Source organism: Atta cephalotes (assembly GCF_000143395.1).
Source record: "Atta cephalotes unplaced genomic scaffold scaffold00044, whole genome shotgun sequence".
NCBI classification, from domain to species: domain Eukaryota; kingdom Metazoa; phylum Arthropoda; class Insecta; order Hymenoptera; family Formicidae; genus Atta; species Atta cephalotes.
The window spans coordinates 546423-560786 of NW_012130108.1; the positions used below are offsets into that span (position 1 = coordinate 546423).

General features: G+C 28.5%; 1 protein-coding gene across 1 annotated transcript in view; it reads left to right on the forward strand.

The window, feature by feature from the left end:
• LOC105622377 (E3 ubiquitin-protein ligase RNF13-like) overlaps nucleotides 1-2595 on the forward strand; it is a 4143-nt gene extending 1548 nt beyond the window's left edge. The window contains exons 2-7 of the mRNA XM_012203801.1: nucleotides 501-690; nucleotides 786-997; nucleotides 1074-1248; nucleotides 1368-1523; nucleotides 1605-1814; nucleotides 1890-2595. Of these exons, the coding sequence (XP_012059191.1) occupies nucleotides 501-690; nucleotides 786-997; nucleotides 1074-1248; nucleotides 1368-1523; nucleotides 1605-1814; nucleotides 1890-2110 (1164 nt within the window). The 3' untranslated portion in view covers nucleotides 2111-2595. The remainder of the gene's footprint in view (nucleotides 1-500; nucleotides 691-785; nucleotides 998-1073; nucleotides 1249-1367; nucleotides 1524-1604; nucleotides 1815-1889) is intronic.
• The last annotated feature ends 11769 nt before the right edge of the window (nucleotides 2596-14364 follow it).

The window sequence follows — 14364 nt, forward strand, 5'->3', positions numbered from 1 at the left end:
GTGTGTGTGTGTGTGTGTGTGTGTGTGTGTGTGTGTGTGTGTGTGTGTGTGTGTGTGTTTGTACATATCGCTTATTTGCTACAACGATGTAGATAAAAAACAAAGTATTTTTCAGAAAATAAGTTTAAATAAATCTGTTTTGTGTTAGTTGAAGTATAACACTTTCTAGTATACACTTTCTGTATTTAAAGTGAAATAGGTTTGATATTTGGCAAAAACGGAAAAGAAAGTTCTAGCGCAGTCTAGTGCAGCAATAAAAAAAATAAAGCTGTTCGGAATCATTTTAAAATTTTAATTTTGAAATAATTGATGTAATAAGAATTATATATAGAAAGAAAAATTATATATAGAAAAAAAATAAAATGTATATTTATACATTTTGTTTCTTTACCTTTCTGTTTTTTTTACAAGTAACTAAAAAGTCATAGTTATGCTGTTATTGTAATAAATGAACAATATATATTTTGTATCTCTTCAATTTTGTTATATAATTTTACTAGGGCATGGTGGTTTATGCCGATCCTCCTACTGCGTGCCATAAGATACAGGGTCCGCCAAACAATAATACCACTGGTAATTGGATAGCGTTAATACGACGTTATAATTGTAGCTTTGAAATTAAAGTTCGAATGGCACAGGAAGCTGGGTATGATGCTGCTATTATTCACAATGTAAACAGCAATGAACTAGGTAAACTAGCTATATATTAATGACACATAGAAGCACACATAAAATGTTGTCTATTTCAATGAATATGTGGCAAAGAGATGATTATCTTATTTCAGAACCGATGTCAGCAAAGGATTCCGTAGGAATTTTGATACCATCTGTGTTTGTTGGTGAAATTACGGGACTTGTTATCAAAGACAATTATTTATACAATCAGGGTTATTTTGTAGTAATTAATGATGATCTGCCATTCAATATTAACACCCATTTGCTCTTGCCTTTCGCTATTGTTGTTGGAATATGTTTCTTAATTATAGTTATTTTTATGGTAAGTCGTAAATGCAATGATAAAATACCATCGTATGTATAATATTTTATTGACTTTAATATTATATGTACTGTAGATTGTCAGATGCATAAAGGATAGAAGGCGACAACGGAGGCACAGGCTGCCTAATTCTAGTTTAAAAAAGATTCCTATACACAAGTATACAAAGGGTGATCCGTATGAGACATGTGCCATTTGTTTGGACGATTATGTAGAAGGAGAAAAATTACGAGTTTTACCATGTGCACATGGTACATTTCTCTAACAAATTACTCTATGTTTACAATGATATTTTATTCTTTAAACCAGAATTTTCTTCAGATATCTTAAATATTAAACTGCTACTATTCTATTTGTTCATTAATTTCAGCTTATCATTCAAAATGCATTGACCCTTGGTTGACAAAAAATCGAAGAGTTTGTCCTGTTTGCAAAAGGAAGGTTTTTGCAGCTGACGAGCAAGTTGTGACCGATGAGAGTGACTCGGACGATGATACAGCACCTCTTATTCGTGACGGCCATCAAGGTATGAGATTTATTATTATTTTCTTTTACGATCAATAAATAATATGGATTTGCTGCGAAACTCAAAGAAATGTTTTTTTAGGTACACAAGGAGGAACGTTCACACGACAAAGGGAAAATCCTTTTAACAGAGCTAGGAGATTACAAGCTAGACACGACAGTAATAATTCTAGTGATAATAGCTCCGATTCTGAGCAGTCTTATGTTACTACCGAGGATGGCGTTAGTACTAGTGCCGGTGAACCATCTAATGTCACCGTTTTTCTGGTATCTGATACTCATAGTATAAACGGTAAGACTAATTACTATCTTGCATATAATATATTGTTATGAAAAATGTTTACAATGTATTTTGTTCGATTTATAGGCGAATCACAGGAGTTGGAACGTTCGACTAGTAGTACTGATCCTCATACGGTGAGTTTATACGCGGACGCTCAATCATTTTCAACACCTATTCAAATCGCACCGACACGACGCGGGATCATGGTAAATTCCGTGATGTCGAATTCTGACTATTATGTAGAGACCTTAGATAATACGTCGGTGACGGCCAGTAATTCCAATAAAAACGATGTTATTACGTAATGGCCTGACACAGCGACTATCATTATACATTATGAGTTGTTTGTATCTTGTGAAAATTTTCTTTTTTTCGCAAAGGATATGTTAATACTATGGTGCGCATGACATAAAGCGACGTTCGAAGATGAATATATATATATATATAAATAATCTGAAATTAGATAGTATTTTTAATACATATATAAAAATTATTTATTTTTTTTTTAATAATATTTCGACTTTGCTTTATGGCAAATATTCTTTCGCACTAATTTGTCTAACATGTATTTAATGAATTACGCATAATATTATCATTTTCTTTCTTTTGCGATGAGTATCACATGTAGTAACGTATTGTGCAAAGAGATTAATCATTTTTAGTATTTTATATGTGATTGAAAACATCTTTTGAGAGATATTTTAAATTTGATTCGTATGAAACAAAAACTCATGTATAATGAAATGTATATACTAATGTATAATTATTCGATCTGTTTTTCTTTTATTTTCAAGAACTATGCATTATTGTTTGATTCCTTGACGTCTAATCCTTACTTGAAACTATCAGTTGAATATATACATATTTAGATAAGACTACAAATTTTCTAATTCCATTTAACAAAATATTATTTTGTGTATTAGCTTAGAAATTTTATGTGGCCTAATTTAATTTTCGAATTTGATTAAATTTAATCGGAATTACATATTACCGTTCAGTTGTCAAAATTTAAATTAATGTATTATATATGCTTAGATAAGTTTACTAAGTTTAATGATGATTTAATGGTAAATGATCAGTGCTGGTGATAAAATGACGAACATAGCTTTGCCGTCATCGGGTTTGTACATATAAATATTACCTACTAATATTACAGTCAAGAGACCAAAAATGCGCAGACTCCTTTCAATGCAGGACATAGGATACTGTGAACCGTCAACTTTAGATACTAAGTTGATGAAATTGAATCTTTAACCGCGTTAAGTTTTATGAAAAATATATTGTTATCCAGATATATTATGTGAACTAACTGTACTGTTTTATATAAAAGGTAGATTAGTACTTATATATGAAGTGGGCTGTATATAATAAGACCTGTCAAGAATTATATGTAAATTTCGCTACTCAAATAATGTATTTACTTCATTTTTCATCGATATAAACACTTGAAATTATGTGGGTCTATAATAAGGAACAGTCATATTCAATTTAAATCAAATATAGAAGGACATCAGTATAACGGTAACATATATGAATGATTTTATTCTTTTATGTCAAGATTGTAATTGATAGCAATGATCTCGCAATGAAGCATCATTGCGAGAACTTATCAGAAACAATATTCTATTGTTCATTATAACATAGTTACACACGCAATTTAATTTCAGAATTAATAGAAATAATGTTGTTTAAATACAGCTCAACTATGAATGAAGAAAATGTGGCAAAATGTAAAAAAATTATAAATAATAACAGGAAGATATTATTATGTACGAAGAATATGTCTGAAAGATATTTTCAATTTTTTTAAATAATCATCAAATCGGAATAAAAAAGTATTTACTATTATTGTTTAATATTATGTACATGTAATATAATAAAAATGTATTTATATTTTTTTGTATTATGTAACTTATCTTAGTCTTAAGATACAGAAGATATTTGCAACTATACTTGCTTTGCTACTAACTTGCTGATAATCGATAAGATGCGATATGTCAGATGACAGAATGTATAGAGCCAAGTTCAAGAAAAATTTATAAATCGAGAGCTATAAATTAAAAGATAGATGAAGGTTTGAATCGATATATTACAATATCTATAAAAACAACAATCAAATTAGAGAAAATTTATCGAGTTTTTGAAATCGAAATTGTCTAAATAAAGCCTCAAGAAATTACGAGTAAATATAAAAATTTAACAACATCTATAAACCAAATATTCTAAATACAGACAGTTTTCTTAAAAATCAAACAATGTATTGAAAATAAGAATTTTCGAGATTTAAACGAAGAAATCATTGAAAAAGAAGTTGCAACAGCCGATCGAATTCCAGGATTATTTCTTATCTAAAATCGAATTTATCGTCATGAAGATCGTAGGCGCTTGCAAATGGCAAAGTCGGTCGGGCTTTCAAGATGGTGCACCGACCTCGGAGGAACCGGAGGATGACGATACCGCCGGCTATATGTCAAGAAAGGTGATTTAATAGTGAGCTAACACTTTGCAGCCGCAAGGATGACGAGTGGTTGCACGTGATGGCACAATGCCGCTCGAAGTTTGCGTCTTCACTTTATACCTTGCTTCGAGATACACACGCAACGGCAAGAGGCGAATGTTGTTTTACCAATTCTGTCATTCTAGACCACTTGTCATCCCCGGCCGGCGGAGAGAGCTATCCTCTCTACATTCGCTATCACAGCAACCTCGATGGCGACTCTCCAACTATCTCTTATCGTACCAGCTATACAATTTGGTGCCACATCCATACAAATGGGGGCATTATAATCCGTCCGTTTTTTTCCTTCAGAATGATTAAAAAAAATCTCTAAAAATCTACTTTCAACTTTCTACTTCTAGGATAAATATTGGCACTTTATTTTAATATTATAAAATAATAAAATGTAGTATAATTTATAATTACCGAAAAACTCAAAGAAACTTGCACAAATAGGAATCGCTCGGTCACTAGTGACCCCCTCTTGTAAAGACTATTCTTAACACCTCCACCCTTACAGAAATCTAATTTAATATTAAAACTATTTTGAGTTAAAATACTAAACAATATTAATACTCTAAATAAGCAATTAATCACCACCTTCCAGTATTAAATTTTTGTAAGGCCAACGTCCTCCCTTTTTTCTTTTCTTCCTACAATTTACTTCAGATAACACAGTCTAAAATTGGGACATAAGATCTTCCAAAAATGTCTTTTAGACGATTTTAAGACGCTTTTTATAAAATTATCTTTAAGACATCTTTTAGACGTTTTTAAAAGTCTTATATCTCGTTTTTAAACATGACTGTTATGTATAAGCACATAATTATGATCTGCAATCAAAATCATGATTTATTGATTTATCCTTATCGAAAAACATAAACTCGTAGATTTTTGGATCATGATTGATATGTTAAAAGAAACGTATATTTCGAGAGTCTAGAACTGGTTTTCCAGGATAACATATGAATTGCATAAATTATGTAAAGAATCAAGCCATGAGTGGCGTGCCGAAAAGCGTTACGAGGAAACGCGGCGCTAGGGGGTAGCTTTGGGGATTACTTTGTGGATGGACCAAGCAACGACGTGACGGACAAGTCGTCCGCATTACTACACTAACGCGGAGCTACAGCTGATCGCATATTATCGATTCGCGAAAATTTCTCTTCACTCACAGCCATGCGCAACCCCCGTTTCCACCTTGAGACTAAGGGAGAGTACGGATCGCGCACGCAACGTGACTATCGATGGGGTGCGCCGCGTGTGCCTATAGATATTACGAATACACGCGTGCATATGCATGGGAAAATAAGCATCCGATATTGATAGATGTTCAGACTTTTACATTCTTATAGTAACACATCATTTTATACAAATTCGAATTGTCTTCCTCTTCAACTTTGTTGACTTCAACTTCTATCTCTACGTTGATTTTGTCAGTCTGGGGATAGCAACACCTTTCCGCCAAATAGTTCAAGTCAAAGTTTTAAGTGCGTTAACGCCAAAACACACTCGGAGATGAACAAAGTTATTCACCGATAATTTCAACTGGGATTTAAAGATTTCTTCGCGATCTTGTTATGAATAATTTATGATTTAGGTAAGTTAGCATAAAACGTGTTTTGTACTTCTCGAAAATTTATAAATATGATAATAATGATATTACAATTTTTAAAGATGTAGTGTTGGAGGAAAATATATTCATTTGATTATTTAATTATTCGAATTATGACGATGTTCATTAATAAATATTATTCGAAGTACATTCAATGCTGATTTGGTAAACAGTTTAGCGTAGAAAAGATTTTCTTCGATGCATATTTGCTATCGATTTAGTATTTATTTTTATCCGGCAAAGCCGCTCTCTGCGGAGGATTCCAAGAATGAAAAAGTTGCCGTAAAGCCTTTAGTTCATTTACCGTTTAATAGCGTTTTTATAGTACATTTTTGTGCTACTGTAATTAAAATTTTAATCTAATAGTTAACAGAGCAGTTAATACTCTTTGAGATTATTCGTTCTTGATCATAAAACATGATTTCATTAAAGTCACATTCATTAATTATATTGCAGATCCATCGCAAGCTAATTATTGCAACATCTTGTTCATCATGAATTTAAATAATCCTCTAAATATTTTCTCTAGTATCTTAAAAAATTGCATAAAATCATTTACATTTAATATTAATATATTTAATATATTTAATTCAGTAAAGTATTATACATAAACGAGTGGAATTTTTAATATTTTCAAAATTTTTAACGAGAATTTTTCCACTCAATCAATCAATAAATTAACGTTGATTAAAAATTGTATATATCTGAAAAATGATTACATTATTATTACAGGAATTAATAAAGATTAAAGAAAATAGAATATAATACTGTAAACATCCTCAGAATTTAATTTGTATACTATTAGCTGCAACATTTCATTTCTTCTTTCATTTTCCTCTCCTTTCTTTCTTTCAACTGGTCTGTTATATTCAAATAGCTGGATAGAACAGCTGTTCTTGCAGAATTTTTTACCTTTTTATATAAACTACATTTTTACCGGATATCAGTTGCAATTAAATGTATTTTAACCAAACTCGGCCTAGATTTTTATAATTAAATTGAATTACACTTTCAATTTTAGCTAAAATTTCGTCCGATAAAAATGGATCAACGAAGATCATCCCTGCCGATCATAATCGGTAGTCTTCTTTTTTCCTTTAAAAAAGCCTCTGCTTTATTTCTTACTTCTTCATTGTTTATAATTTTTCATATGATTTACTTTATATCAAAATTTAATAAAATATGAAGTACAATTTGATTACTTATACAATCATAATATTTTACGTAAAATTTAATAATTATAAATCAGAACTTTAATGGATTCCTCAGGATAAAAATCCATAAACAAAAAATAAATACTACGAAAATTATTTCCATCAGATATTTTACCAGAGTTGCTATTAGAGAAATCATAAATAAACTGAAATTTTCATCAATAAAAAAATACAATATACAGTCTCAATTTGAAATTTAAAGAAAAATCTTCAATAAAAATAGGTCAACCCTATAAAGACCCTTCCCATCCCTGATTTCAATCCTCTATTTGCATGCACGAAAAAAATGTTTTGCCGAAATATCTAGATGCAATAGCTAAATGCAACTTTTAGAATAATTTTGTTGGGCCAAAATGATTATGTAAAATGTTTAAGCATAATGAGTAATGCTGCAAAAAGTTTTGACATTCTAAACTTGAGAATTCTACGTAAATATTTTGATAATACAACACAATTATTTTCATATTTGTATTTAGCTTTAAATTAAATTTTTAAACTTCTGCGAAATTGTTCTTTCTGTGTGCCAAAAAAAGTTTAAAAGGAAAAACCTCATGCTGTGCATTAAAAATTGATCAATCGGAAGAAATAATTTTACTAATCGCCCAATCAAAAAATGCTTCGAAACATTTGTAGCATCAAGTGGATCGCACCCTAAGTAGTACATTGCTTATGATCTGAGGAGGGCTTATATCAAAAGTCAAAAACATGTAATCAATTTATAATTAACTTTAATTAAATGTATTTTATTTTTTGATATAAGAAAATTTTATTTGCGAAACAATTACCACGCCTAACTCCTATATGGCATTGTTATTTCGTTGCTTTTTTTATAACTCGTGTATGAGCGTTCAAAGTGTTATCGAGAATTATATTCAAGCGAGAGAGAAATTTTATACTAACTAAAAATAATAATTGTTCATAATTCTCGCGAACATAAATTCTGTTCTCTATCGCGTTTCGATTCAAAATGAATAAACTATATATAAAATATTTGTTTCGTGAAACACGATTGTCATCTCGATCCATTTATGAATAGCTAACAATCGTGTGAACTAGTAATCGTACTGCGAACAATTGTAAATACAACGTTTCATATTTTGTGCTTGTCGCAATTATGTTCCAAAAAGAAGTATGATGGATATCCGGAGCGATACGCACTGCTACCTGCTCGCACGAATTTTGGCGAACGAATGGCTGTGCACTAATAGGCGTAAATAAACTAAAAGCGCCGCCAGTTCGCCTGCTGCGTCAAAACAAACCCTCAAAGCTACGCATCGGTCTGGCTATCGTAAAATATTAACGTATATTACAAAATAAGTAAGTTGCAAATAATTTAGTCGTGATTTTTAATATTTTTCAACAAATATTTATCACACGTTTTCCGCTTTATTCTGTAGATTCATTATATTGTATAATTTATCGATATTTTATAAATATTTGGATATGAGTAGTAAACTAAAAAGTTTAATCAATTACAATGCATTGATATTGAAATTAATTAAATAATTATATTATATGTCATATTATATCGTATTAATTTTATTTTCTGAAAATTTTGTCTCTACTTAAAGTATTTGACTTAAAGAAAGACATTACTTTTACTAAATTTAAAACTTTTATTAATAAATCCGGATATTAATTTGAAATTAAAATTAGTAATAATTTTTATATTTTTGTATAAATTTCGTTATGATGCTTCAAATTTCCATTCTTCAAATAATAAAAAACAGTTTTGCATAAACTTTATTTCTCGCTTTATTTCGTTTTCGTATTTACATTTTTAGCGAGAATCTGTGAAACGCAACTGAAAAGATGAAAAATTATGTAAAAGAGTTAAACATCGCTTTTTTTTAAATATATAGATGTAGAAAATATTTTATCTTTTTATTTAATTATTTCCTATAAAAAAAATATGGTATATTTCAACAGTTTGTGTCACTTATAATTACTAATCAATTAGCAACATTAAGGTGTGTCAGTGATTCGATCGATCAATAATGTCTCGATAATTAATTATTAGCTCTATTCTGTAAGTTTTATGTGTGTGCTTTTTTGTGTACATAATGAATCGATGGGTAATTATTACACATACATTCTAGGGTTAAACATTTATAATAATTTATCATAAGGATACATTATCTATTCACGTTTTTAAGAGATCTATGAAATGTGATATGTAATCATGATATTTATAAATTACTTCATCTTAAATTAATAGAGAAAGAAATCATCAATATGAGGCTACCATTAAATCTGATGTTTTTCAAGTCTCGAATTCCTTCAGTACATACTCACGAAACATGATTGAGATTAAATTAATTGTCATAATATAATAATCTCTCGCGATACTTTATTAGACATTCATGATCGTCTAGAAAGATCTATGGCGCTCTTTCATTACATAAATTTGACGATTCAAAAAGAAATTCAGATGTCGACAATATTTATATCGATTTCGAGCAAATACAACACAAGTCAATTCAATGAATTTAACTAATTCAGTAACTAATTAAACCGAGTGAATTGTCCATAAAGATATCGAGACATGTTCGCAATATAATTCAAGCGCGTAAATTCCGCGATACAATTAAACAGTCGACACATCATTTGCATTCATAGGTGTATCTAAAGAAAGAGAGTTTCGAATTCCCCCGAAATCCCCCAAAATTTTTTATTCAATTTTGCATTTTTAATTATAAAAAAATACAACTTTATTACTTTTTTACTTTACAACTTTTTTACTGAGTAAATTTTTTGTTATCGTGTAAAATATTTTTTTTTTTCTGTTACGGTGTGAATAATTTCGTATTCTGAACGTATTCTGAAACTTTCGTTAGAGCTTTGACAATATCCGATATATAAGGAAAATTTTTGTAAGATTTTTATATCGAATCTACAAAATACAGTAAAATAAATAAGTACACTATTTATAATTATATATAAATTTTATTTTTAATAACTATATTTTGCCTGTATTCTTTCAGGAAAAAAATAAAATTACAATTTATAAACCTAATATTGTATTTTTCCCATTTAAAATCAGGAACGAGAAGATATTCTAAGTTTCAAATATCGAAAAAAGCAATTCATTAAATAACATAAAAAATTGTTTTTATATAATAATAGAATTGATAAAACTTCTTCCCTTCTCCTCCATGAAAAAATCTTGTATATGCCTATGATTGCATTTCGTTAATTAAGTCACTTAATCATTCTGTCATGTAAATTGCGCAATCCATCGATTCCCGTATTGCTCTGCACCCTTGATGCAAAAGCGATGATCAAATTATTTCCAAATTAACGAAGAATTCAAAGCACTACGCCGAACGCATTCAAGTTTAATTATCCTTCCAGAAATAATCGTTGATCGTTATGTAAATCACGAAACGTTAATCTATTACGTATTTCGATTTCTTCGCTCTAATCTTTATACAACTTGATCGTAAATATAAAATATTTCCATAAATTTTGACGCGTAAACGTTTTACGTTTTTTTATATAATCTGTGTTATCTTAAGAATGAAAAAACAATTTTATTGAAAAATATTTATTCTTACAATAATTTTAATATTTTGTTAGTTTTTTTTTGGCTCTTATTATTTGGCTTTTTTGAGAAAGTACATTAAATTTATATATTTATGTACTTTATATATTTATGTTTAATCCTTCGTGGTCTAGGATTTAAAAATCAGAATTTTCGATTTTGAATTATTGTATGTTAAAATTTGGACATATATAAAAAAAATGAAAAATATTTTGGATTATATCGTTGTAAAATCGTTTTCTTGAAAGAGTGTTTACTGTACGCAAGTAATAATTATTTCAAGTATTTACAGTTTACAATATATCCAGAAATCTATCATAAATTCATCACAAGCATCAAATTTATTTAAAATATATTCTGAATCCTAGTAAGTTTAATACTTCAATCAAGATTATTAAATTAAAACAAATTCAATTTATTATATAAAGTCGCTTCTTCCATCAATTTTATAATATTCTTCAAAAGAAAATAAATTTTGTTTTAAATAAATAATAATGAATTTTTTTTAAATTTGTAATAAGAATATTTAAAAGTTTTTACCAAGAAATTTTTTATTAAGGATAATTATTAACTACTTAAAAAGAAGAAAATAAATTATGTAATCGCATTTCTTAGTAACAGAGTGATATTTTTCCGTGTGCAAAATTTTTTCATACTTTTCAAAAATCCTTTAAAAAACATAATCAAGCACCCCACTAAAAGCAGTGAAAAAGATGTTGAACCAGAAGAATTTAAGACTGTAGATAACCGTACAAGATACTCGTTTCGTAATGAACAGTGACTTCGACATATTTGTGAGTCGCGCAAATACCTAGCAAGAGTCAATCAGTCGCATGGACGGATAATTCGAATTGATAAAGAACGATATATCTCTTTCTGATACCTGATGTGGTCAGTGGTATCATCATAATACTTATCGTGACACATTTTGCGGTGTCATGTCATAACACTTCACATGGGATGGTCCGCTCGACTCGAGTGTTGGAACGACAATGAACGGCAATGATAGCGCGGCACCTTTTTGTAAATAAAGCGCGACGTAACCGTGTGGCGCGAGAGATGTACGTATTCAAAAACAAATATTAATTACCGCATGCTAACTGTCTCGCCGCCAATAATACGAATGTAATACGTATAATGTGTCTTACAGAAATTATCGTAATGGAAATATGTCGAATATTTCTTATATTTCGATGAATAAACTATGTTATCGCACACTTTACTTTCAGCAGATTTTGTGACGCGTTATTTAAAAAACAATAATTTTATTCAATTGAGAGTATTTTTAAATGAAAATGTAACTTGTATTATAATTCAACGGATACACAATTTGATACATATATAAATGTGTAATAATAAATTTTGCACAGAAATTATTTATAAATATTTTTTTTAAATAAAACTTTAAATAGATTAAAGATTTCATTTTGAAAAAGAATTATTAAATTTTATTTTATAACTCTCTTACAAAAATTTAATATTGAAAGTAATTAATTACGTATTTTGAGTAGATTTTAAAAGCACTATTGTTCAGTGCTTTCGATAAATACATAAAATAAATAATTAATCACTATCTTTCAGTGTTAAATTGAATTTCTATAAAGAATGAAAAATAAAATTTATACATTTTGATAAAAAATATATTTCTCTAAATTTATTATTATTATTATTATTATTATTATTATTATTATTATTATTATTATTGCTTTCTCTAATACTTATCTAAAAAGTTTATACTAAAAAATAAAATTGAGTAATTTTAATCAATAAAATCTTGTAATTTTAATTAAAAAATTTCGCGACTTCGTCTTGCTGTTTTCGTTTCTTTCAATTTATTATTAAAATCGTACGATTTCAATGCTCTCATAGTATAAAAAATTGAAAAGAAATAATTAAATTAGTTTCTGTAAATTCTTTTTTGATTAAAACGAAAATAAACTTTATTTCTCGAATAACTGTACATATGACATATTACGTTCATATCGAAAAAGATCAATTTAAAAAAAAGCGAGTTTCTCTGCACATCTTTTGTATTGCATATAGACCATACAATATACAATACAAAAAGATTCGCCATGCAAAAATTGTGCAGCATTATTAGGGGAAAAATAACAAAGAAATAATATTATATATTTCTTTCTAGAGAGCGTATTATATAAAAATCTATTTTTAAATAACGAGTCAGCTATTTTATATAAGTTATATAAGCTATTTTATATAAAAATTGTGCTTTTGTAAATATATAGATCCAAAAATATAGATCCAGATTTCAATAGATCCAGATTAAGCAATATGAAATTACTTCCAGTTTAATTTTTTATCAATGATTCAAATATAATACGAACACATATATCTTTTAAGAACCGATTGAACTACGAGAATTAGAAACTATGTTTCAAGAAATTTTATTTAAACAAAAGATATGCAGAGAAACTCGCTTTTTTTAAATTGATCTTTTTCGATATGGACGTAATATGTCATACGGTTATTTGAGAAACAAAGTTTATTTTCGTTTTAATCAAAAAAGAATTTACAGAAACTAATTTAATTATTTCTTTTCAATTTTTTATACTATGAGAGCATTGAAATCGTACGATTTTAATAAATTGAGAGAAACGAAAACAGCAAGATGAAGTCGCGAAATTTTTTAATTAAAATTACATTTTATTGATTAAAATTACTCAATTTTATTTCAGTTAATATGATTACAATCTATTTTTTAAAGATTTATTTATTAAACTTCTTCTCCCCTCCCTGTATATACATCTCACAAGTTTTGAAATTAGTTTCAATTAAGTACTTTACTTTACGAAATACTTTAAGAAATCACAATGCGAATCTCAAATGTGCGAGATATAATATAAGTTATATAATGATATTAATAAAAAAAAAAATTCTTTCTTATTTCTTAATCTTTTTTATTTTTTCACATTTCTTAACATACGTAAAAATATACATAAAAAAGAGATGAACAAAAAAAAATTAGCTAATTCACATATTACATATTTGTAAAAAAAATTGCATCGATATATGACAAGAGACTCATCACATATATCATTTTACGCGTGAAGTAACAAAAAAGTTATAAGCCTGAAAAAATTGTTAGAAGCTTACAAAGCGATTTATAAATAAAATTTCCATAATACTATTAATAATAGCAAAGAGAATATTTCTGCTATTTTGAGAATATTTTCTTTTTCATTTTAATATTATTATATTTCTTTTCCACATAACTATTTGTATTATAAAAAATATACAATATTATAAAAAGTGTACATCTAAATAATATATGGAAAATTAATTATTCTTATTCTACAGTTATATATACCTCTTTATCTTAAATTCTCTCAATTTCTCTTTCTTTTCTTTCCCTCTGCACTTTTTCTCTATGATTCTATAACGATCAAACATTGCGAAGAATTTCTTTATGGACCGAATGAACTTTAGCTTAATATCGGCGATGTTCTTTCACCGATAAACGTTATCGTGCGCTTATAGCTCGGTAAGAACATTCTCTCTCTTCGAGCGTTTCCTAGAATAAGAGGATAGTCTCTACTGTTCGAGAGCACCGCGAAGAATGGTGGTACATCCATCGCTCCTCGTAATCGGAAGCCGAGACGAGACGAATGCGAAGTCAGCCCAGATCGTGCGCGGTCCGATCTCTCATGGGCTCTCTCTCTCTCTCTCTC